This window comes from Patagioenas fasciata, chromosome 7, assembly GCF_037038585.1.
Source record: "Patagioenas fasciata isolate bPatFas1 chromosome 7, bPatFas1.hap1, whole genome shotgun sequence".
Lineage (NCBI taxonomy): Eukaryota > Metazoa > Chordata > Aves > Columbiformes > Columbidae > Patagioenas > Patagioenas fasciata.
This window is the reverse complement of record NC_092526.1, coordinates 4937570-4962799: the sequence shown is the minus strand read 5'-3', so window position 1 is coordinate 4962799 and position 25230 is coordinate 4937570. Positions and strand designations below refer to the sequence as shown.

General features: G+C 37.6%; 1 protein-coding gene across 2 annotated transcripts in view; it reads left to right on the top strand.

The window, feature by feature from the left end:
- The window catches only part of ARHGAP15 (Rho GTPase activating protein 15), a 324812-nt gene that overhangs the window by 158683 nt on the left and 140899 nt on the right, over window positions 1–25230 (top strand). For both annotated transcript variants that reach the window (XM_065840373.2, XM_071810688.1), the window contains exons 7-8: window positions 5864–5962; window positions 7849–7975. In XM_065840373.2, the coding sequence (XP_065696445.1) occupies window positions 5864–5962; window positions 7849–7975 (226 nt within the window). The remainder of the gene's footprint in view (window positions 1–5863; window positions 5963–7848; window positions 7976–25230) is intronic.

Genomic DNA, 25230 nt, shown 5'->3' with positions numbered 1-25230 from the left:
CAGATGGGGGTTACAAATGCATTTTAATAAGAGAGTTGCCAAAGCAACTTTTTTGCAGTCAGCATATATTTACTTAACATCTAGCAACATTGGGAACACAAGGCAGATACTTTCTCACAAAATTTTTTAACAAATATCATTTTTTTTGAAAGATTGGTTGAAGACCTTTTCTTTCAAGCTGATATTTCCCCATCACTTCAACGTTAACTTTACTCGACATCCAAAGGACTGCTAGATTGGTAAAGCCAGACTGCAGCATGAGACAGACAATCTGCTTGATAATGAAATTTCTTTGGTAGTCATAAACATCTTAGAGTCCTTTAAGTCATTTAACTATCAGCATAACCATGACTACCTCTGGTTGATAGGCTGAATCATATAATGGATATTTGAGGCAGTATGGATATAATGCAGCTCAACTCTGATCCTTTTTGTTTCCTTTTATTTGCATTTCTTGAATATTAGACTCTCAGCTCACTACAGTACAGCACAGAGAGATATTTTATTTATCCTTTCTGCTGCTCAGTTGTTCAGCGTAAACATGGCCAAGAGACTGGATTATCTGTGAGAAAGAATTTGAGATCAACTTCCAGAAATGCAGTTAGACTTTTGACATGTTTTTAGGAACTTGCATATCTCTGTCCCTGTTTAATTCAAATCCAGTTAATTAAACCACTAAAGAGCATGGTGTCTCCCAACTTTAATTAATTCTACTTCTGCTGTGGGTGTGGACACGTGTATCTGTGTTTTATGTATTTATTGTCAAGCTATATTATATTCTAATGAATTTTTTTTTAAAAGAATAATTAGAAAGAATAAATTCCTAGGGTTTTCTTTATTTTTTTTTTTTTTCCTCCTTTCTTTTTGGTTCTCTTCCTCCCTTTCCCAGCCCTGGTGGCTGCCATGCAGATGGAGAGTGGCGTGTCCCCTGTTATGTGGGCTGGGTGTTTAGATCCCATCCTGCAAAGACATCTCAGGAAAAGATATGGAAAAGCCAAGATTCTTGTTCTTCTTTATGGGGAATCAGGATATTTATCATAATCAGAAAAAAAAAAAAAAGGCAAACCATAAACAAGACCCCTGTGAGTGAGCAAGGTGAGATGGAGTAGCGGGAAGGGGGAAGAGTGTTAACTTTTGAGCTAGAAATGCTCCAGTGATTCACATTCTCTTTTTTCCTACACATATCAAGGGCAGCAGTCCCAATGCACAGTGCAACCAGAGGAACACATTTTATTGAATTGCTGCACGCAGAGGTATCTGTCAATCCAAGTTTAAATCACTCAGTGTTCACCACAAGCTGTAGGAGTCCAAAGTGACATCAAAATTTAGGTTTTCTGCGCTGGATTACTCTCTGGTGGGGTTTCCACAGTCCAGAAGTGTCTGATAATCCAATACTGAACCATTGGTGTAGGTTATGTGAAGCTTTACCCCAATGATCCAGCATTTTTTCCCATGTCCCACGTTCAGAGGGAGATGAACAATGGCTTGTTTCAGTATTTGGCTGAAATAAGAACTGTGTGGTGGTTTCTTGGTGGCCATACGTGAGCCATACGCTTCCTGATCTGCTTGCTTTTTTCCCATTTGCTTCAGGGTAGAGACTGTGAAGGGTTTTTGCTGCATTTCTCTTTCCCCATAGGATCCTTCACTTCCTGTATTAAAGTTTGTTCTTGGCATTGTCTGAAAATAGTTCATCACTGCAAATAATAGTTATAGCCACCAGAGATGCATAAGTACACTTTGAAGTGAGGGAATCAATAATACGGTTTTGTATTTTTGTTTTGCTGTGTGAATTTATCACCCTTTTCCATATCTCCGTAGAGTGCCTATCAGTAGGATTGCTAAAATTGCCTCCATCCCTGTTCTGCAGCTAAAATAAATGTAAGAAATAAATGTATCTATAGAAATGTATATCGGTAAAGAACTAGAGGGATCTCATGAAGGAGACTTTTTGTTTCACAGCAGTGTAGTAATCCCAAGACCAAAGTTTGTAGGAAGACTATGGACAGAAGCCCCTGGGCTTATCCTATGGCGCTTTTCCAGCTTTTATGCCCTGTTTTTCATTGGTGTAGGATTACCATGAAAGGGAATAATCTCTGAGACATGTTCCCAAAGGTAATCCAGGTGATCCATAAAGGTTGGAAGTCCTGGAGGAACAGAGCCAAGCATGGCACAATAACATGTCCCAGAGAATATAACGTAGCCCGGGAAAAATACATGATTTATAGGATTTTTAATAGCTGCTGACCCTGGGTGGGATGCGAGGTATATTTATGTATTATAAAATAGTAAGGATATTAATTTGATACAATACCCTGTGTTTCCTGGAGCTATACAGGTACGTTTTTGTTTAATAACATAGGATCTTGTTGAACACAACCTTGGTACATCATTATGGCGACACCCAAAAGAAGCTCACCCTTCCATTTGCAGCTTTATAAGGTGACAAGAGAAATAAGCCACAAGTAGAATAGCTTTAGAAGTGTTTCACACCTGCCAGCCCCCTGCCCCCCTCCCACACTTTGTTGGCAGCCCAGCAGAGTATTGAATTTAACACACATTTACCTGCAGTGAGACGATATTTTCAGAGGATCAATGCTTAACAGCAGGAATGTCCTATAGTTCATTCTAAAACTACCATGTGAGCTTTTGAAGCGATTTTTCTAGGGTGCTATAGCAAGACAGAGAGAATCCAGGCACCTGAAGGGCACAGCCTTTGCAAATAAGAGGGTTAATGTCAGTTGTCATTCCTTGTGGCTATTTATTGCCGACAGCTGCATCATAATTCTGCCCGGTAAGGTATTGCTAATTCCAGACTGTAGCCTTTGCAAAAATGATGGCAATGAGAGAGGAATTTCAGGAAATGTTTAAATAAGTGAAGTACCTGGCACAATGGAGACTGGCAGCTCTATCCAGAGCACTTCATTTTCTTTTCTTTTTTTTTTAATTTTATTTTTTGTTTTCAAATGTGTCTTTCATTTCTTTCTCTGGTCCCCCTGTTTCTTTCAGCAGAACCTGATACAGGGACGGTGTGTTAGCACGCCTTAATATTGAACAATTTATGCTTGTTGTTAGTTATACATCATTTAGGGCTCTGATCATAAATTGTTCAATCACAAGGTTTAGTCAAAGCTAGCATTCTTTACTGATGTCTTTTCCCAAGGGTGTTGAAAATTCGATTGTTCAAAGTGCAAATATGGTTTAGCAATCCCTTCCAAGAACCATCTATCAGAAATTCTAAGGAGGTAATATATAAAAGTGGGATAGGAAACCTGCACATTAAATGGGATTTACCAGCCAAAGCCTTTGGAACTGCTTTCCTGTGAATGACTGGAATGGAGCAGAACAAAGTCAATTACTGGCTGTAATTAAGGAGTGGATGCATTTAAACTGTAGAGAGCAGTAGCAGTCTTCTTGAAACTGTCTAGTTATTCTGAAGATTAGTCTGAGGAAAGGAAGAAAAGGACTTGAACTATATCTTACAGAAAGTATATTTTAAATGAATTCTCTTCCCTGTACTCTATGATCTGTTTTTACAGATTTGCTCATAAAACACTGATAATATATGGTTATCAAAATAACACATTCAGACAAAGAAACTTTCAACATGTATTTTGTTTTGGTCTTCTTAGCAATGTAGTATCTCTTTTGCATATCATACAGTGCAAATGTTTACGCAGTGCTGAATACTTGTGTTTTAATAAAGCCTGAATTTACTGAACGGAAGACTGAACTATGTTGTGTCCTTTTTAAGCCTTCAAAATACAGTAAATCTAATTATATACGTTGCTCTTACTTTGAAAATGTTATTCCATTTTATAATTTTAATAATGATTTGTTTATACTGGAAGAGAGGCATTAGATTGAATTGTTGCCTGTGTTTAGTCTAATTCATATCTGCATGTATACATTAATAAATTGTGATATAATAAAATGCATTTTGAACCTAAACCTTGCTGCATGAGCCAGACACAGAACCGGAGTTTAGCCCTTTCAACTGCTCACCTTAAGTTGAATTTTGATGTTTTTTTTGTTTTCCTTTAGTTTTGGTAAAGGGAACGGTGGATGTGTGAATAGTGATTAACATTCTGGCTGTGGATTAATAACGGAATTAAAATTCCCCCAATAAATAACTCTCCCTTGCGCATGGGGAACAAACGGGGTGGCTGGAGGTCCGTTCCTGACGGGTGCGGATGGGATGAACATCTGCAGACGGGCAGCCCCCGCGCCGGGGGACCATTCCCACAATCTCCGCAGCGCTCTCACAGGATGTCTCCGCTGGAGCTGCGCTGATGGGATTTTCCTTAATGCTGATGACTTTGGAAACCTTCCTTACAGGCATTTCCTCAATAACGGGAGGTTTATAGAACAATTAATAAAACATTAAGCTGTTTTGAATTTTTTTATTTTTGTTTTTCACTGTTCATATTTCAGCTTTAAGAAAGATGCGGGGAGTACCCTGACTGGCGAGGATCTGTTATTACTTTTATGCTTTAGTAAAAACTCTTGACACGGGACAGATGCAGTGAAACAGTAGCACTTTGGGTTGATGGATTTACATAAATAAGCTGTGCCAGGTCTTAATGGTTTCTCTCTGTTTTTCCTCATGCTTTGGTCAGGGAAAAATCTCTGTTGTCCACTGTGCTCGTCTGCTCCCTGAGAAAGACCTGAAAACATTTAACTCCATTCCCCAAAGAACACCCCAATGTGCAAACTAAACTTGCATCCCCAAAACTAAAACTCAAGTGCGCAGTGCTCACACGCTACTGAATTTTGCTTAACAACATAAAAATAAGAAAAACGCTTGGGTTTCGGAGCTGGCAGGAGCTGAGCTGGTTTGGAGCATGGTCAGGATGAACTCCTGCCCCTTGCAGAATGCAGTGGAGATGGAGATCTCCAGTCACTTCTCTGCAAACACACAGAATCCCTGTGCCATGGTTCATGCTCCATGGCCATGTGCACCAGGGATCTGCTGAATAATCCTGGGCAAAGCACTGCAAAGCTCCGAGCCTCAGTTTTGCCAGCTGTAAAATGGTCTTTTCGACCTGTTGTGTAAAATACCTGGAGATCTGCCCTGGTACAAAGATATGTATGTAAGAAAAATAAAACAACAAAATAATATATACATGTAAAAGTGAGGTATCAGTATTATCATGGTGGTTGACAAGTTCAGACCAACAGAATATGCATGCATATTTTCACCAAATATTGTTAGGCAGCGAAACAGCATTATCAGGGGAATGAATATTCTTTTGATAAATATTCCCAGTGAGTGGGTCAAAAATGTAAATCGACTTCTATTCAGACAAACTGGGGATTTTTTTAATGATAAATGGCTTCCTAATTACTCTGCTACAGCCATCTTTGATGGTAATATTTTTTTTTTTTAATGTGAAAAGGAATGACATTATTAATTTTACCAAAATGCTTGGAAGTGGACTCTGGAATCACAGGTATATAATAAATGTGTAAATTCAAGAATGGAGGTACCAGATATGAAAATAAGAATACAAAAATATAAACTGAAAAGTAATTCATTCTCATATTGCATTCGTTTCTTTTCAGGGTGCTTTGATTCACATTTGAACTGTGTCTTGTAACACTGATTTTTCTTATCTTTTGTCACATTCCCGTTAATTTTGCACTATTTGTGTTCAGTGGTTGCTTTGCTGAGACAATATCTCGCTTGTTGTGACACATCCCAAAGAGTTTTCAGACAGAGGTTTGAAACTCCTCAGTAACTCAGCACTCCAGGAGATAATTCTTGGTACAAAGGAACAGCATTTGGGTGCATAGGAGAGAGAATAGAAGAAAATCATCTGTCTGGTGTGTGCTCTATTCTTACCTGTGTCCTTCCCCTCCCCAGATCACGACAGTGTCAGGAAATGAGTTCCTCCTCCAGTCAGATATCGACTTTCTCATATTGGATTGGTTCCACGCTATCAAAAATGCGATTGACAGATTGGTATGTATTTGTTTTGGCTGTTACCTTTATTAATTAAGATGTAGCAATTTCAACTTCATTTGCTCAGGCATCTCTACAGGTTTTAGGCAGTCAGCAGCTAGCTAGACATTCCTTTCTCCAAAGGATGTAAAAATATGTATGCAAATCTACTAAAAAATGTCAGATAAACAAGGTTGTTGAACAAAAATGTCATTTGATTCTTGCCTCGAAATGGAACGCTACATTTATTTCTCTGAAATAACAAGGACATTGGTTTGCTGAGGGTTGTGAAAGCACACAAGCACTTAATAACTAATGAATTTTTACATTTTCTGTTTATGCAGCCTACAGTATATAATCTTCAATAGAACTATTAATACATTTGAGCCTTTTATGAATTTTTGTATTACTTATTCAAAAGAATAACACTAGCAAATAATATTCCTTTGTAACTGATTGCTGTTATTCTCCCAGGAAGACTGGGGGTTTTCTACTAGAAGTAAGCAGGGCTGCATTTTATTAAAGCAGTTTTTAATTACCAAACCAGATTCAGCTGTAGCTTTTTATTTCTTTTTATTATTATTATTTTTTGCCACCCTCAGTACAAATTCCAAATGTTTTCCTCTTATCCCTGCCTGATCCAAGAACGTATTTTTTTTAGAGGGCACTGACTTGACTTGTTCAGTGCAGAATCTGGCGAGGAAAAAATATCCCCATTTCTTGCATTTTTCAGAGGTTTTACTGCAAAGGAATTGGCAGCGTGGGCAGAGGCAGCCTCTTGGAAAGGGTTAATCTGAACACGACTACTGTTTCCTTAAAGAGCTACAAACATTATATTACCCTGAGGCTATAATCAGCCAAGGAAAGTTTGATCTGATGATGTATGTCTTCATATTGTGCATTTCATTGGGTATATTGATATCCCACTGAAGATTTTGGGGTGGAGTTTTCCGTGAAGACTCAGAACACTGTTTCATTCTTTTTTTTTTTTCTTTATTTTTTTTTCCCCTCATGTTATTCAGCTCAACATCTAATAGAATTGATTATTTTCTTTAACATAACTAAGGTGATCTTGTGGCAGCGCAGCAAACCACAGCAGCAGTGGCTGGTGGGGCACAACCAGTATCTGGTTCAGGTACCGGAGGGCAGGACTTGTCCTGATGAATATTTGCCTTTGCTGTGTGCGCAGTACATGATGCCACCCCCAAACACTCAGTTTAATATTGAATACAAATAATTACTTTCTGTTTAAAAATTTGGAACGAATCCGTAAAGTGTTGTGGTTTTCCAGGCCAGGGGGATGGCTGAATCTGATCCCATCAAATGCCGTGGGAAGAGATGTGTGATCAGCCAAAATATCATCTCCCTTTTTCTTTTATTTTCGTTCTTCTCTCTGTTAGTGGTTCCTAATTGTCACTTTATATGCCAGTGAATAAGAGCAGGAGAGAAGTCTCCCTTCTTTTCCAACGTTAGACCAACAGAATTCAACCCCAAATTTATAAGGGTGTTTGAAACAATTGTGTTCACAAGAATATTTACTGTCACGATCTAAACCAGAAAGGCAATTTAAACAACCTTCCTCTTTGCAATCATTCGGAAGTAGCCTGCAATGTGGAAATAATTTTGGCCTCTAAAGCCTAAAGAAGTAGGTCTTTTGTTTTCCTCACTTACATGGGAATTTATTTCCGAAATTAAGATCAGTCTATCAGGCCATAAAAGCTCTGTATTACGAGAAATTTTGCATTATGCTTTCCTTAAATGATATACTCACTGCACCACTTGCTTTGTGTGTGTCTGCTAGCTCCTGATTTTGTGCTGACATTCTGTAATCTCTTGCTTCATTCTTACAAGTAATAATTTTATTAAAAGCATACATATCTGTGTATAAATATACGTTATTTTCCCAGCCTAAAGAACGGGGTTGTACGTCGAGAAATTTGGAGTTCAAACTCAGAAGATCCTCCAGCATCGAATTACTGAATAGCTTAGACACTGAATCCAAAGAACCAAAGCCTGAACACAGAAAATCTTTAAGTAAGGCTTTTTTCTTTCCTGATTTTTTTCTTCTACTTTTTTCCCCTTTCCTTTTTAAATAACTATGCCATTACAGGATAAGATAATTTTTATTACATACAGAATGTAAGGAAGATCACTGAGAATTTTAAAGCTGAATGTGTTCTGTGCTGATACACATAACTTGCATTTAAGCAAAGACAGTTACTAGCTCCACACTTTTAAAGGGCGATATTCTCTTCTAAGCAAAACAAATTTGTTTAGCAGCAGAGACATTTATTCAAGACATTTATTTTTAAAAATAAGCAACATGAGTCCTATGCTAATGGTCTGTTGCAGTTGCTTTGTTTCCATTTTAGTAAAATACCTCAAATTGCCCGAGTAATTTTGTCTGTTGTGTATTTATACACTGAATTGCTGAAAGACCTGACACATCCTCTGCAGCCAACAATCAGTGATATATCTATAATTTTATAGAAAGGTAAATTCCATGGACTGAGGTTGATTTTTGTCAGTGTGATTAGAAAAGAAAGTGATCTAAAACTACCAGGGATGTGCTTCACTCCACTGAGACGTTTCCTTTTCCAGTTTGTGCTGAGATGCTCATGATGTTGTGGGCAGGAGATGCCAGAGCTGGTGGTGACCCTGAACCACTCAGCATATTTGTTTCTAATTTCACCCTCTCTCTTGAATCTTCGTTTTCCTTCTTTGTTTAGCAGGAGATTCACAAACTGCTTCTAATGTAAGTGCCATGACAGCTTTAGATGAGATACCTATAGGTACTGAAGTGCTGTGCAGGAATTTGCCTGCACGCATTTCAGTGCAGGATCAAAGCCTCAGATATTAAGAAAAGAATTGCATTAAAAAGACCCAACATAGCTATTTTTAATGATAATTATCCACACAATCATAAATATATGCACACATGCGTGCATGCACACACACACAGAGATTCATTAAATAGTCTCTTTTTGCAGACCAAAGCTTTTTGTCATTGTTGTTGTTTTCTTATTGTCTGAGAGATTTTGTTTTTGTTAAGGCTTTTCTTTCTGTTATAAAATATAAAATAGCCTGAATGTAGTTCGTGAAAAATTGTGCCAATATCTTTGTATTGTGTATTACATTGCATTTCTCAAAGGAAGAAAAATAAGACTGAGAGCATGGTAAGTTTTGAGGGCCTGATTCTGCTCTGTTCGTAGCTGATAGCAAAATGCCGATAAACTGTCTCAGCATTTGTGGAATTGTTATTTATTTATTTAGGCTTCTCACATATCTTTAAATGATCATTTGTCAGACAAAACAGAAAATGGGAATGTAAGCAGCGACAGTGTCTACATTTCTTTTCAAACCTTAGAGAATCCTGAATAACCTCCCTTTTGTTAAATGCTATTTAAACTATTAAAAAGGTGAAAATATCTGCTGTGAAATCTCACTGAATGGAAGCTTGCATTTAAACACTGTAGATTGGATTGCTTCTAAAATATGTATTCAGAACTTTTTTTTTGGCCCCTTGAGATCAAGCAATTATGTGGAATTAGAAAAATCATATTATTCACTCACTTATTAGTAGTCTAAGCACAAACTGTATTGTCAGTTTTCTGCCTTTGGCTTTCTGTGCCCTTAATGTTCACACAAGTATCGTAGCCAGAATTATCGGCAGCTAGAGCCAAAATTGCTTTAAAAAGGCATGAGAACGGGTAATGACACATTGTTAGCAGTTAACAGGTGGTCGTTTCATTGTCCAGTTTGACTGCAGAGCACAGAGAAGATATGTGCAATATCTGCAAGTGTGTTTATAAAGTTCTTACAAAGTTTAACAATTTTATAATTTTATCGTGCTCTTATATTGTTGACTACTGCCAATGCCAAAGCCAAACAAAGGAGATTGTTAAAAGATTGCTTAAAACTTCTCCAGTTTAACACACAAGACGAGCAACTGATGTGTCAGCAGGCCACCCCGCTTCCCCCGATAATCTTTAATGAAATATTCAGACAATTCAGACATATTTGTAATTCTCTACATTTTAAGGGCTTCAAAAAGTGTCCAATTTTAGACTTGGTCCTGCTGTATCATAGGAGGTTTGTATCAGCACAAGTATACAAAGGGCAGGTGTAGTCTAACCAAAGTATTCCAGTAATTTACTCTTTAGTTTAAAACTGGGGAGACTGCCCCTAAAGACTTAGTAGCAGGAATTTGATTGTTGTGTTTAATCCTAATTGTTTCTGCTTACACTACAAGGACAAACTAATTCTCAGTTATGCTTTTTGAGCTGTAGACACCGATTTCATTGACATTTGGGCTCAAGCTGCCAGGCTCAATTTCTAAAGCTCACAGAGTGTCCATCTTCTCGGTCACACAACTTTTCAGTGGCTGCTCATCCAGTTTGGATTCAACTCATGTCCTAATTGAAGTTTTCTTGAGCTAAGAACAAACCAAGGATGGCCTTGGGGAACATTACCAAAATATGTAAAAGCGTGAATCTGCTCTCAAATACATGGAAAGAGATTACTCTTTATTTTATGATGCCAACTATTTCAGTGATTTAATTTATGCAGCTAATGCTGGGTCAGAAAGAACATGTTTTTCACCCTAGCAGCCTTCCCCATTAGATGTATGATTTGGTGCAAGGACACCACCTTGCAGCACTTCTCCTTTTTATGTGAATACATGTTGTTCTAAGCAGATAATTTTTAAAATTAGTGGCAGATTTCACAATTTTCAAGTAATTTCATTATCATTCAGATTGTAGTTTGTTTTTTTTTTTCTTTTTTTCTGCTAAGGTTGCCAAAAAAACCCTCCTAATTAGTACCAATTATAATTGAGTCTGCTGGTAGGTGGTCTGCCATGTTAATTTTGTACTGCATGAAACTAGGCACCTGGGCTGGACTGCAAGTAGAGATGCTGTCACGGCACATGGGAGGTAGGGGAAGGATCCGTGCGTTGCAAGGTTCCCAGAAATCCTTCAGCTTGCCAAAAACGAAGAGACTTTACTGTGCGTATGGACTAGGGGAGCTGTCAGGACAGTCCCGTTGGAGGCATTGAAGTCAACTCCACGCTCTCCACTAAGCTCAGTGTTGCTTTTTCTGTCCACGGTCGCTTTGGGGTTCGGATTTTGGCCGTCATCTGGGAATATTGTCACTCAGGAGTGACCTCTTGTGGAAAAAGCCTGGGCTGGAGTTGCTATTGATTGTCAGAGGGGATCAATTCCCATTCTACTCCCCCTTTTCCGCATGGAAACAAACGGCTTCGCAGTAGGAAGAGTGCCCTTTGGCTACCGTATCAATCTGAAGGCTGCTCTTGTCAAAATGCACAATCACGAGCTTGATAATGCAATCCATTCCCAAAGCACTATATTTCCAACCTGTTCTCCATCATTTCCTTATGGCGTCACATTTACTCAGTTCATCACATTCTTATTAATATTTTAGATTTCCTTGAAAGTGATGGAATTCTATTTTTATTACAAAAGCAACAAGAATAAATACTAATTGTTGTCAGTTATTTCCTTATGCAGTGGGAAGAGTAATCTGTTCCTCAGATTTAGGTTGCCAAAGCAAAATAATTAAATATTTTAGACATTTAAAAAATCTGTGATATTAGATAAATGCAATTTGATCTCCTTGTTTGCCACATAAAAGCTGGAACTGCCTGAATTGATAAGATTGAATTGCATTATTTTTATTGTTTCTACTCGCATATTTTTCTTATCTTCAAGAACACTTTACTTAAAACCCGGCAGTTAGTTATGCAGCCTTGCAACAGATCCTGGAAAATCTCCTCCATATTTGAATTCTAGCTTGAGGTGCCACAGCTAGAGCATCAAGATTAAATATATATATATAGATATATACAGATATATATATGTGAAGTCTTGATGGGCTGTGTAGTATTGTAGTCTTGATGGGCTGTGTAGTATTATTGCTATTCATGATCACTTTAGCATCTCAGTAAGAGTAGTCGGGGATCCAGGCGTCATTGTGCCAGACACAATGTGACACCAAAGTAAGACAATTCCAGCTCTCAGCCTGAATAAGGACAAGTTGCAACAGGTGGAAAAAGCGGACAAAAGCAGGGGGTGGAAGGAAAAGTTGACAGCAAAGCCGACATGTCATGCATATTAAACAGCAGGCTTGGGATTCCTTTCCGCTCTTCATTTGGCTCGGGGTCTTAGCCCTAGCACCTTGGCCACTGGCCAACTCAAATAATGATATTTTGCTCACTTACCTAAATTTCTCTTGCACTTTCAACAGGGAACTGTGGGCCTTTTTAGTCCCAAAGAGTGATGAGATGCTCTGTGCTGCTGCAGCACTCTCCGCAGGGCCATGTCGAGGAATATGCCTCCTTGCACCTTTTTAATCAAGAAAAAAATAATAACCAAATAACAACCTCTGGATTATAATTTTGATTTGCCTTCAGAGGTATTCGCCATGAAGTCATCTGGGCTCTGAAATCTGCTTTGTTTTCTTAAAAGACACAATTTAAGTCAGGCACCCCATTCCTTGTATTTAGCCACGGTCTGTTTGTGTGGTTTAAATCTGCCCAAAGTTGGTTTTCTTGTTTCACTCGTTTTTCTTTACTTCAGAAGGCCAAATTTTTGAAACGCAAAGCATGGCATGTAAATATTCCTGAGTAATCGCTAGGACATCCAGAATCATCTTTGAATGCGGTTTGTTAGGTAATTAAGGCTGTACGATGTGTGTGTGTGGAAAAAATAAATAAAGAAGCAAACCATTTTGGTCTCTCAGTGGACATGATGGGAGAGCTGGAGATGTCAGGGGAGCTTGAACCCTTTCTGGATTTACATGGTTCTTGCTCCTTCCCTGGCTAAAACTGCTTCTGAGAGTTTGCTCAAGGGTTTAAGGTTTGTACCTGTGTACAACTGGATATTTCTGTGGCAAACACCACCTTGCTGGGGCTATTGTTTCTCCGTGGAGGGAAGGGACGGTTATCTGGGCACAAACACATGGATTTACGTGACTTCGGCTGCGTAATAGCAAGAGGGAAAGAAAAAAGCCAGAAATTTATATTGATGAAAGCATCATTTAGAGTTCCTAGAAAGCAACCTCATCAGAGGCGATGTTGAGAGAGAAGCCCGGGTGGTTTTTGTCTCTTCATTTCCAACATGAGAAGAGGCTGGCTGGTTGAGAGACCCCATCTTGCGATGTAGTCAGAGGTTTTACTGGCTCAGGCAAACTTGTCAAGAGTAGGATTCTCCTCCTCCTTCTCCTCCTCCTTCTCCTCCTCCTTCTCCTCCTCCTTCTCCTCCTCCTTCTCTTCCTCCTTCTCTCTCTTCCTCCTTCTCTTCCTCCTTCTCTTCCTCCTTCTCTTCCTTCTCCTCCTCCTTCTCCTCCACCCACGTAGGGTTGCTTCTCTGCTAAGGGGGCTAATAAATGGAGCAGAAATGGGACTTCTTTGTTAGCTCGACTTCTTTGTTAGCTCTGATGAGGTCTGAATTCTTTCCCCTTCCCAGCCCATTTGTTTTAGTTAACTGTGAAGTTCAAAGCCAAATGGATGCTATTTAGGGAGTATTATTACATTTCGATGTTAGCATTATGTATAGGTCAGTTTTATTACTTTTAATAAAACCAAGGAGTATAAAACAGTAATGTATATTAGTGCAGAATTACCAATGACAACAATTAAAATAGAAAGCAAAATTAAAACTGTATGCAAATATGCAGCTTCCTACTGCAACGTTAATTTTGTCACTCTGCAGCTTGTATGTTTGTGGCATTTATTTTTATTACATCAACAGGAATGCAGTTAGTTTCAGACACTGAGAAAATCTCACAAAACCAAAATGCAATGTGCTCTTTATGGAGGGTGGATGCATTCCTATTTGTACTATAAGAGCTAAACTTATGTTTTGATTTATTTTTACTCTCATGTTTCTCTGCATCATTTACTATAGGTATGCTCTTTTCTTAAAGCTTAGAAAAAATACTGATTCAGCAACAATGAAGTAATAATATTGGCATTTTGGAAGCAAAACATGCCAAATTCAGAAACAAATTGTGTCACTTCCACTGATAAAAAGAGATTATGTTGCACCTAAAATCACAACTGGCTGTGACTAGCTCTCATAAAAAAGTGTATTTTTCCTGAATTTGAATACCCTGTTTCCATCCATTATAATATAATGTTTCCTTAATTCTTTGTTTTATTTCTATTTCACTTTCCAAAATCCTTCCAGAGTTTACTATTTGGGTTGAAAAAGCATATTTTTAAATTGGGCATAACCAACTTCCATATAAACGTTTGGCAGAGAAATCAGTGCATGTTCACTTAATTCATTTTTATTGAACCAAGTCCAGATTTTTAGTCAGGAAAAGTTAGATATTAATCATATCTGAGCAGGATCATTAAATTTTCCTTTACCTACCAGAACAGCAGGGTCATTATAGAACCATGAGAAGTTAGCTCACTTATTAATCTTTACAATTACATAAAAGTGATCATTTTTATAGTACTTAAGAGTAGCTCTTACCCATTATGCGAAGAGTATGTAGGAATATTACAATATAATATAATGTATTATTATAGATGTGACCTGTGACTCATTGGTCTGCTCACTGACACACAGCTCTCTGGAAAAGTTATCTGTTTGAGCTTGGATAGTCTTTAATTGTTTCATATTCCTTGTGCTCATTTATGGGGCATACTAGTAAATAGAGAGCTGGTCACTGAGTTATTAATTACCTCATTATTACTTAATTATCACTATTGCATACTTCATTTTTATGGAGAATTATATCATAAAAGAAGGTATTTTATAATGCCCACCACAGTTAAGTATGAATGACAGTGATAGCTAATGCAAGATTGAGTTAGTTAAAGAAAATCAATCAGAAATCCTCACTATAGATTACTATCCGGTTTCTTCTGCTTTTTCCAGCAGACACTTCTCATCTTTGACTTTGAAACCCAACAGTTTAAACTGGGTTCTTGTTTCACTGGACTAATCCCCTTTCATAAATCATGTTCAAGTGCTGAAATAATTTGCACAACGTTTAAAGAGTGTTTGCTTTGAAACATTCACCTCAAGCCCTTTTGTATATCCTTTCTCTCTAAAGATTTGTAGTATTTGTTTTGTTCTCTGAGGTATAAAAGACCTGGGTAAACTTTATTCCTGTTGTTTCAAGATTAGTGAAATAAAATGCATATTTATTCAACTGGGACTGAAAGGAGCTTTAGTAAAGACGATCATACATACGACCCATGGGAATGTTATAATACAAAATGTCTGTCTTAAAATCTCTTTAGGTTTGTTCAAAACACTATTGAAAGACTTAAGTTTAAAGGGGGAAAAAAAAAACAAGGTTACAAATCCATATTTCCTCTTTGTTCCCAAGAAAAGAGAGAGAGACCATATATTTTTCTTAACAAATTAAACTCCTACGTGCGTACTCAAGATAAATTTGAAATTGGAGCAAGTAGAGACTGGATAGTCATGATTACTCAAAGATTTTTCCTACTGAGCTACACATACTGACACAGCGCTTAAGAAAACTACATTTTGGAAGAATGTGTAGCAATTATTTCAAACAGATACTTGCTTCAGAAAAAGCAATCACAAGGAAATCTTGAGCATTTTAGGTATTATTGGAGTCAAGCAGTCGTGCCCCTTACATGTACTAAAAGTGAGGTCGACTCCTGTGATACGAGGAAAAGATATTTACTCTGATTCAATGGCTTTTAAGCCCAGCTATCCAACATGGCTTGTACTGGTTTCGTGCAGTCTCTTAATTCCTTCATAAATAGATATTTGTTTACAATAGCAAGTAAAACTGAAGTTTGATGTATATTGTGCAAAATGTCCTGATTTTCATAGTTTAAAGCAACGGGCCATGCAGGCAGTTACATCTACTTTCCATCACCTGCATTGTCAATGTATCTCTATTTTTGTACATCTCCATATTTTGCCTCCACAGGGAAAGAATATAGACTGACAGCTGATAGAACTTAAATAAATGCAGGTGATGATGCATTTTTGCTGCAAAGAGAAATATTTTAGGTTACTGTCTTTGGTGAGAGGTCAGAATTAGAGCAAGTGACATGGACTTGCCAAGCTTTGTTCTATGGGAAGGAAGAGCCAGCCCAGATTTCCACAACTCCTGTGAGCCTAATTCTGAAGCCCCTCATGGTAATTATTGAAAATACAACCCTGATTGCAAGTTTGTAGCCAGAGAAAATGATTCTTACACTGTACTGTATTCTGAGGTTTCAATGCTATTTATAACTAATCCAGATGTAATCCTCCTGGTACTTTGGGAGAAATATGATGGAAATAAGGAGGTTTTTAGGTTGTAATATTCTAAATTAAGCTCAATTAGAGAGACTGCAAATCAGGCTCTAGATAAGAATACCTAGTGCCCAGATTCACCTCTTTCCCCTTGGTGAAATCTTTTAAAAGTTTGTACCTTTCACGCTGGAGGATGTATTTAATTTAAATTAAAGCTTCCAGTCCCAAGTATTAAAAAACCAACTTAATAGATGAAAGCATGGTATTGTCTCTGGGGCATGGGTGTATTCATGCTTTAGAAAGGAATGTGATTCATAGGATCTCTTGTTTGTTCCACCAGCTGCCTGCTGATGTGCCAGGTGAACTCTGACAGCCAAAGGGTGGAATGCCACTGAAGGGTTAAATGCTATGTTGTTTCTCAATTAAGTAACAGGTTCCAACTAGCTGGCTTTAAATATTGATGCTGAAGAGAACACTACGACATATGAGCAGCTCCCCTCACCACCAAGGATATTTGGCTCCATTTAATTAATTCCATTGGCCATTGTCTTAACTGTGCCCAGGATTCACCCAAGAGGAATTCACTTGCGTTACTGTTATTGAAAAGTGTAACATGGCATTATCAGCCTCAGACAGACTTTTTGTAGCATTGAATCAATTCCCCAGTTCTTGAAAACAACTACCTCATTTGATTCCTTTCATAATTAATGAAATTCTGTAGTAATGCTTTTGCCCCTCAGCTCAGGCTGGAAGAATGTTCCGAAACTTCAGTTTTCAAGCTGAAAGCATTCTAATTTTCAGCCTAAATGGACTTGTGATACGAATGAGTTCTTGTGTCAGCATTTAGCCAGCTCTTTATTTTCAGCAGTTCTTTCCTGTCTCAGGTGTACCAGCCCAAACAGAGTTACAGGCTGCAGTCTTATTCCTTCTCCTGCTTGGTTTGGAAGACTAAGCCAGCCAAGAATTGTAGTTGTCTTTCCCATGATAGGCTGTGGCTTTTCTTCCTGATCATCGCAAACAGAGCTTTTCTGAATTTACCCCAGTTTCAGTTGTGTTTCTTGCACATGGATATTCAAGGCAAGGTCTTCCTACAGCTGTGGGAAGTGGAATTAACTCTTCCATATGGAAATGGCTCACCTGATACAGTCTAGGGATTGTATTTATCTGTCTCATGGCCACATTTTTTAGAGATAAAAGGTAACCAAACAGAACTTGCAAGTCCTGCTGTCTTTTAATCTTTTGCAACCGATGCATTCAACATGAAAACCGAAGAGTAAGCCTGCCTTAAGCCTTTTTGTAGCATAGAAAACGTGTTCCTACATGTGATGACAGTTTTTGTAATTAATTTTTAAGGTGTTCAGTTTGTACAGAAAAGTAAGACTCTGATAAAACTGAGCAACTCTTGTCAAACAGCACACTTAAAATAAACGGAATTGAAACAATTTAAAATATTCCAGTGCTTTAAAAACAAAACAAAACCACAACCACATTGTAAAAAAAAAAAAAAAAAAAGCTTATAATTAAATTCTAATTAAAGTCATGGAGACACCTTGTCCAGAACACATATCTATTTTAAAAACCATGCAGGTATGAGGCCCTATTTGAGAGACTATGTCTCTGCAAGTAAAGCTTTGTAATTCACATACGTTGCAATCACATAGTGATATCACGGTTTATAATCCCTTTTACCAAAGAAAGTTTTATTCCCATCCAAGGGTCCAGAGCCTAAGGGAAGGTGGCCAGATGTAGGTAGATCAGAAAAGGAGAGCAGCCAGATGCAGATTGGATCATTTGCCATTTAGCAGTCTTTGAGGTAGAAAAATATAAAAGAGAGAAATTTAACCTTTAGCTTGGTAGGTATCTATAGTAAAATACTTAATTCAAAGTGCAGGAATATGTGGCTTGCAACCACATTTCTCCATGTTCCCTCTTTCTAGGACAGACCAGTTGTGTCCTATTCAGATAAAGCTTTTTCTCAGATCTTCTCTGGTCGCCTTGTGGTGCCTGGTGTTGTTAATGTGTTTGTCTGATAGAAAATGATCGTTAAATGCATCCCACCAGCCTGGCGCTTTTAAAACATTGTGGTGAATGTCTCTGATATGCTGACACCTGGTATAATGCTTGAAGGTAAAATGTTTCCCGGGATAAGAGTTAAAGAGCAGTGTAAAGCAGAGGCAAAGAAAATGGGTGCTTTCGTGTCCATAATTCCTTTTGGGAAGAGTCTCTGGGGTGAACCGGCTCCTGAACAGCACCCAGGTTTTCTCTTGGAAAGAGATAGTTGGAAGGATGACTGAAAATTAGGTAGTGCAGGTGATGATCTCAAGATCACTCTTTGATAACCTTCTATCCAAGCTGTAGGTATGTTCACTTAAATCAAAATCTTGGTCTTATTGCCATGGTTTCCAAGAAGTTAAGAAGTTCTGTTTCTGTAAAAATAAGCTTTCTATTTATTTTTGCGTGAAAACATGTATAGTCTTTTTCTTGTCTATGTAAAATTAAAGATTATTATTTTAGGATGCTATAATGCCCCTACCTTCTTTTCCTCATTTGAAGGTATTTCAGTTGATGTGTTTGGATGAAAATCAAAAGATAGCACTAAAAATTAATGCAGAAATCATGACAAGACTAAACGGTTGTAAGATGTTATCCGAATACCATTGAGTATGACGGATCAAGGGTAGTACTGATACTAAGGCACAACTACAAACAGTGGGGTAGTTGACTTATTGTTACAGCTTTGCTTTTAATGTAAGTTACACGTTAGTAATTTCTGTACTGAAAGTTTAAGTCTTGCTTAAAAACAAATCTTTTGCTAGGTTTCTGATTTGGGGCATCTGATAATTTGGACCTAGGGTTCAGCTTTGAGAAAAGTAAATTTTTCTATTAGTTGCGCAAGTGGCTTCAGTGATGGGGACAGAACAAAAGGTGCAGGAAAGGCTTGAGCAGAGAGGAGTCAAGGTGCTGTCATGGGATAAAGGAAAGAAGATGAAGTACCATTTTGAAGCACCATTGGTTTGGTGCATAGTTTTTCTGAATTCCGCTTTCCTCTGGTGAAAAAGAAACAGTGCCAGGCAAGACATACTAGCGGTCTTATCTCATCTGGTACATTTTTTAAAAAATCATTTGTAATTGGTGAGTGTAATGATGGAGAGGATCCATCAAAGTTTTACCTTCTGTTATTAATAACCCACAATGAAAATTTTCTTTGAAAACACTACTTATTTTGTGGATTTTAGTCCAGAAAACTAAGTTAGCAGAATTCACCTTTTCCAAACAATTGTTGGAATTCATCCGTAGCTGTCTCTGCTCAAGTTGCAGGCCATTCATAATAATAAAGCTTTCTAATTCTGTGACAGAATATTCCTAATGCACTCAGCTAGATAAAGGTCCTCAGGATCTGGACAGCAAGACTTCAAAAGGCAGAGTCCTCTGATCTCTATTTTCCTTATTCTCTCTAAGCTTGGAAGGTTTCAACTATCAAGCATAGATTAAGTTTTATTGGTTGATAGTCTAATTGCATTTGTATTATCTTTCCCCTTAATATTATTTTCTTTTCTTTGTATTGGATTTCATCCAAATATTACTACTTCCACGAAGCAGTTTTCTGACAATGTTTTGCTTTTGCTTTGATGCTTAACTGCTTAACACGTGAGTGCTGCAATAAGGTGCTGGTTCCTGATAATAGTTTTCCTTCTGTGCTTTGCTTATATTTGATAGAGCTGTTCAGTTGAGGCTTTTCATGGACAAGATAAGGTTTGGTTAAACATCTGAACTTTTGAATGTTTATCTGAACCAGATTTGACCTCTAAATTTGTCCATCATTAGTTATTTTGCTTTTCTTTTTAAAGACTAAATTATGCTATTAAACATGTTCTAAAGTAGGTTAAGCCCCTGTGCAGTTTGTCAGCTGGAACTTTTAAACTAAAACAGTCTTCTTTTGTGGTTTTTTAACATTTTGTCTGAATTTTAACTACGGCTCGTCAAACACCAAGTCAGTGCACCCATGCAAACCCCACATGGAGATGACTGAAGTGTCTCAATATTGTTATGATGGCCTGATTTTATTTCAGGAAAAAGATCATGATATATAGTGATTATTTGCCTGCTCAGGCAGCTTGTTCCAGTGCAGCTGTTCTGGAGATGGGATGAAGTATTAGGTGTCACCGCACACCCTGCAGTATCTCTGGAGGTCTGCCCCTTCAAGCCCCTATGCAAGGGATGGGTGGACTTGGGGTCCCAGCTACTTCTGCAGCAAACGTGTTGCACTAGCAGTGTAAACATGCTCGTTTTGGGGGTCCCAGTTACTCATGTTTTCAACTGAACACATCTGTGTGTCCTCTTTGGACTCATGTCTTAGCTCAACTGACCCAGATCTTACTCTCATGCTGTTTTTGTGGTGAGAAGGAGCCACCATCAGATCATAAGGAGAGTGGGTGGGTGCTGTTGTTTTCAGACTGCCTTGGCCAAAGCTGCACTCGGTAGCACAAGGAAGGGAGGGGGCAAAGTATAGTTTCTATTTGCCATTACACAGCTGAACTGTATGACCTGATCTTTATTAGAAGAACAAATACTGTCAAAATCAATGCTAACAAAACCCACATCTTACTTAAACACACTGGAATAAGAGCTTTCAGGTAAGTGGTCAAATTTACAAGATAAACAAATATAATACGTGGCTAAATATACCCAAATCTTCTTTCTGAGCTTTCCTTTTTCTAACTGTAATTACACTGTCTCAGCCCAAGAAAGAGATTGACCCATGGCGTATCTTACAAGGCACCTTTACCCGCTGGTAGCCTACGTTGGATAGGCTCACAAAAAAGTTGTAGCTTCCACTTGTTCTGCTTTGCGTCTTTATGTATATTTTACACAAATTCTAAAGCACCTTTCCTGGTGCTGGTTTGTAAGCTAAGAGCTGTAATTACTGAAAAGTTTGAAAATCATTTGTGTTTTAACAAACAGAAATAATTTCTATAGAAATATAAAATGAAGTTGATGGCAGTAAAGGTCACTTTGACTAAGGCAAGGGTGTCGAACTCATAAACAGTATAAATGTAACTGCTCCTACAATGAAGCTACTCCTAAATTTATACAGTCCTAAAATTACACCTGGCCCTTTGAAGACAACTGCAAGGCTGATGTGCCCCCCTGGTGAAAATAAGTTTGACACCCCTTGTCTAAGGTTTATGTTAATGTGAATATGGATGTTGGAGATTCTTACCAGAACTTTCTTTTAAGGTAAGATGTAAAAACTATTATTAAATCTACTTATTCCTTTAAAGAATGAACTCATGTGTGATCTCTTGTTCAGTTATTCTTACTCCAATGATTTAATTGAGGTAGAAGTAATTCAATAGTCGACAAAGCAGCATAGTACAGCAAATGGATTTCAGATCTTTGGCTAGATATTTGTTGATTAGTTTGAAGATAATAGGTATGCCATTCTTCTTCATAAAATATCATACCTACATTCACTGGAAAGTACTAAGCTTGCTGTATTGAAAGAGAAAAATACACTAGAACTAGTGGTTTGAAACAATATAGATGAATGTCACTAATGGTATTGCCATTTCTCATTGGCAATAAACAATTTTAATATGTTGGTTTTCATAACTTATGAGCTATGAATTAATTTTACTCTTTATTGTATGAGAAGCATTAGAAGTTCATCATGGGTCAAAACCATAAGGTTATAAACATAATTGGAGGCTGAGTACAATGGAAATATAATTAAATTTTAAAATAATTTACTTTTAAATTTAGAAGTAAAAAATATAATTGATAAGAGTCTCAATAAAAAGAAAATTCTTTGGTATGATATTCTTTCTGGAAAGGTCCCATAAGATCAAATCTGAATAAAAGATTCAACAAGGTATCCAAGCGTGTGTCTAAATTTAAATATATGAATCATTTGTATGATTCTTAACAAGGGTGATATAAATACAGCAATGCCAAGTCTCCCTTGTTCTCTACAGATAATTAGTTTGTTTTCCAAAGCATAAGGCAGAATTATATGTAGGTTTCGAAGTTAAAAGTGCACACATGGCTGGTAGTACCCAGCCACTCAGGTCTATCTGGTGCTCCTGTTAGAAAAAGAAACCATATAATTTTTCTGTCCTTTGCCTGACAATTTAGTGGACGTGATGACTATTTGTATTATTTGCAAAAGGCTGAAAAAGATTTTTTAGGCTGACTCAGTCAGGAGGCAAGCATAAAGACTTGAAAGTTATTGACATATATTCCATGACAGAAGAAAACAAACAGAGCTCCATATTCTAAAAAACCCTGACTACGTCGCTTGTTGTACATTACTTGTTCAACGTGATCTGGAAATCATCTTCAGTTCCTTTCTCCATCTCCTTGTGTGTTTGTTTTCTTTTGGGAAGTCTGCTTAAATAATATTTTTGTATTACATATGTTAACTTCCAAAGTCATTAATTCAAATATTGCTATTTTTTCCTCAATAACTGTCATGTTTTATATGAGTGGGAGGAGACTGGCACAGGATGGCACTGAGTCACCCAGGTGGTGAAGGGCCAGGACCATTCTTCAACTCCTATTTGTTACACCTTCCAAGTTATTCAGCATTTTCCTGGGGATTTTAACAACCTAAAGCAGGGAAGTACATCAAATGCAAAAAGCATCTCCATCATGTGTCTGCCTTTTGTCCATATTAATCTATAATTAGATCACTCTTTACCTGAAAATTTACAGGAAGCAGCTACTGAGGGAGGCTCGAGATCCGGTGATGTGAGTTCATACAAAATTGCCCTCATCATTTCAAGGGGGATGAAGGACATAAAGAACTGCAGTTACTTCATACAAAGAAACTGTGTCAAGAGTCCTAATCCTTGACACGAGCTTGGAGAGACCAGTTTCCCCTTCCCAAACGTGCTGTGCTCTCTGTTCCTCGAGCCTGAACAGCCTGACTTTGTGTACTGCAGCAGATTTCATCCAAGCCCCACATGTTTTACATTAGATGAACATAAACTGGTCATACTGCATGAATAAAACAGAACTCATTGATTTCTGGCATTGTGTTTTTTTTATATTCAAGTTAAGTGTGTATAACAGCATTTCTAATATTGTGACAATACCCCAAAAAATTGTGGAAAGAAAGGCTTGGCGTGTCCTGGGTGATCTAGTCCAGTCCCTCCTGTGACAAGGTACAGTGTTTTGTGTCCTTTTTCTTAAATTTATTAAGCTTCATCTTAAATTCTTTTAGTTTTATTTGCCACCATGGCTTCTTTGAAAGGGTGTTTTAGAACTTCGTATTATGGCCAGTTTATACGCATTTATTCTTGTGCCAACATTGTTCTTCAGTTTAAACTGCTCTTCTCCCTCCCTGCTGTCCTCTTCTCATCTCCTGCTCCTTTTCCCAACCCCATCAGCAAATTCGTAGAGAACAATCACAGCCTTTCTCAGCCTTTTTCTAGGTGGCCGAACACGCCAAGCTCCCCATCTGCTTTGGAAAGCTCCGCAGCCCCATTCTCCTGGTACTTCTCATGGCCATTGTCTGCACCTTTTCTGGAACAAATTTCCACCTCACACACAAGTGTCCAAGGTTGATACTCGTAAGAGAAATATTTTGTATTCATCTATCTCTAACCATGCATTGGGCAGCAGTAGGTCTAATCTGGTTTCTCCAGTATCCAGTCTCAAAGTCACTAAGATTTTGTCTGATATCCTGATTCTTGTCTGAACTGCTGATGCTTCCCAGCCTTGAGTCACCAGCATTTTTTGAATGTTCATACTTTTTCTGTTGAAGTCATTAATGAAAACACAAAGATCAGTTCCAAGAATATTTAAGGACTTGCACTGGTAGCTTTCTTTCAATACAGTAGTTCTCCTTTCAACAAACCTCATTTTAATACCTTATTTAGTCACTTCACAGTTATTGTTTCAATTCTCTCCGTCTTCTCTAGTTTAACTAATTATTTCCCATTTGGCATCATATTAAATGTACAAATGAAGTCCGGTTTATTGCATTTTCCTTTTCTAAAAAAAACCACCCTATCTATTTTATTAAAGAAAGACATCAGGTTAGTTTGGCATGATCTCCCTTTATAAATCAAATGCATACTGAGAAATATTACTTTTCTAAATATCTGCAGTAGAAATACCATTAAGAAAAGCCATGTGGGGATTGCCAGTTTGTTTCACAATGTAAGCATGTAGTGATATTTAACACACTATTCATTTATTTCCAGTTATTATTAATGGAGGACAAAATTTTTTAAAAAATTTATATGTATCAGAGCATGATGCAAAATATGAATTATATAGTCATTTTATTGAATCTTTACTGCTAATGCACACAAATTTCACAAAGTGTAATGACACTACTGAGCACTTAAGTTGTTAGGCTGTCATATTACAGAAAAATTATTTGTGCTATATAATCGCTATTTTCTTTTTCCTATTGTTTATTTCTGAGCTTGCTTCATAAACATCTGCAAATGCAGATATATTTGCAAATATCTGTTCTAAACCCATAAACTTGATTGACTTCAGGTTCTTTTGTGCCTGTGCAAACCAAATCTCCCCAGCATCTCCTGGCCGGTGATGCTCATTCTGTCACCTGATGCTGCAGTTCTTGGGTCTATGCTCTGTAGTCATAAAACCTGTAATTTTAAAGCTTATCATAAACATAGGGATTAGGGGTAATGCCTGATTCCTGCATTTTACCCACAGATCATTTGTTTAGCGGTTTTAAGCAGATTGTGTATCTGCCTCTCATTTTACTCTTTTACAAAAAAGATATTGTAGTTATAGTGTGGAGATAACTCAAGAGACCTGCCCAGGAATTACACTAAGGGATGAAACAGGATGACTGACGAAAGTCTTTAGCTCAATAAAGAAGGTGAAATGAGTTGTTCATCCTTAGTAAGCAGACTGTACTGACACCATCTCAGACCATCAGAAAGGAAAGGAAGGATGTAGGGACTTGGTTCTGCACCCTCAAAATTTCAATGCTGATTGAAAAACTGATCAACTATACAGGCAATAATGCATTCTCTTCCTAAGAAATGT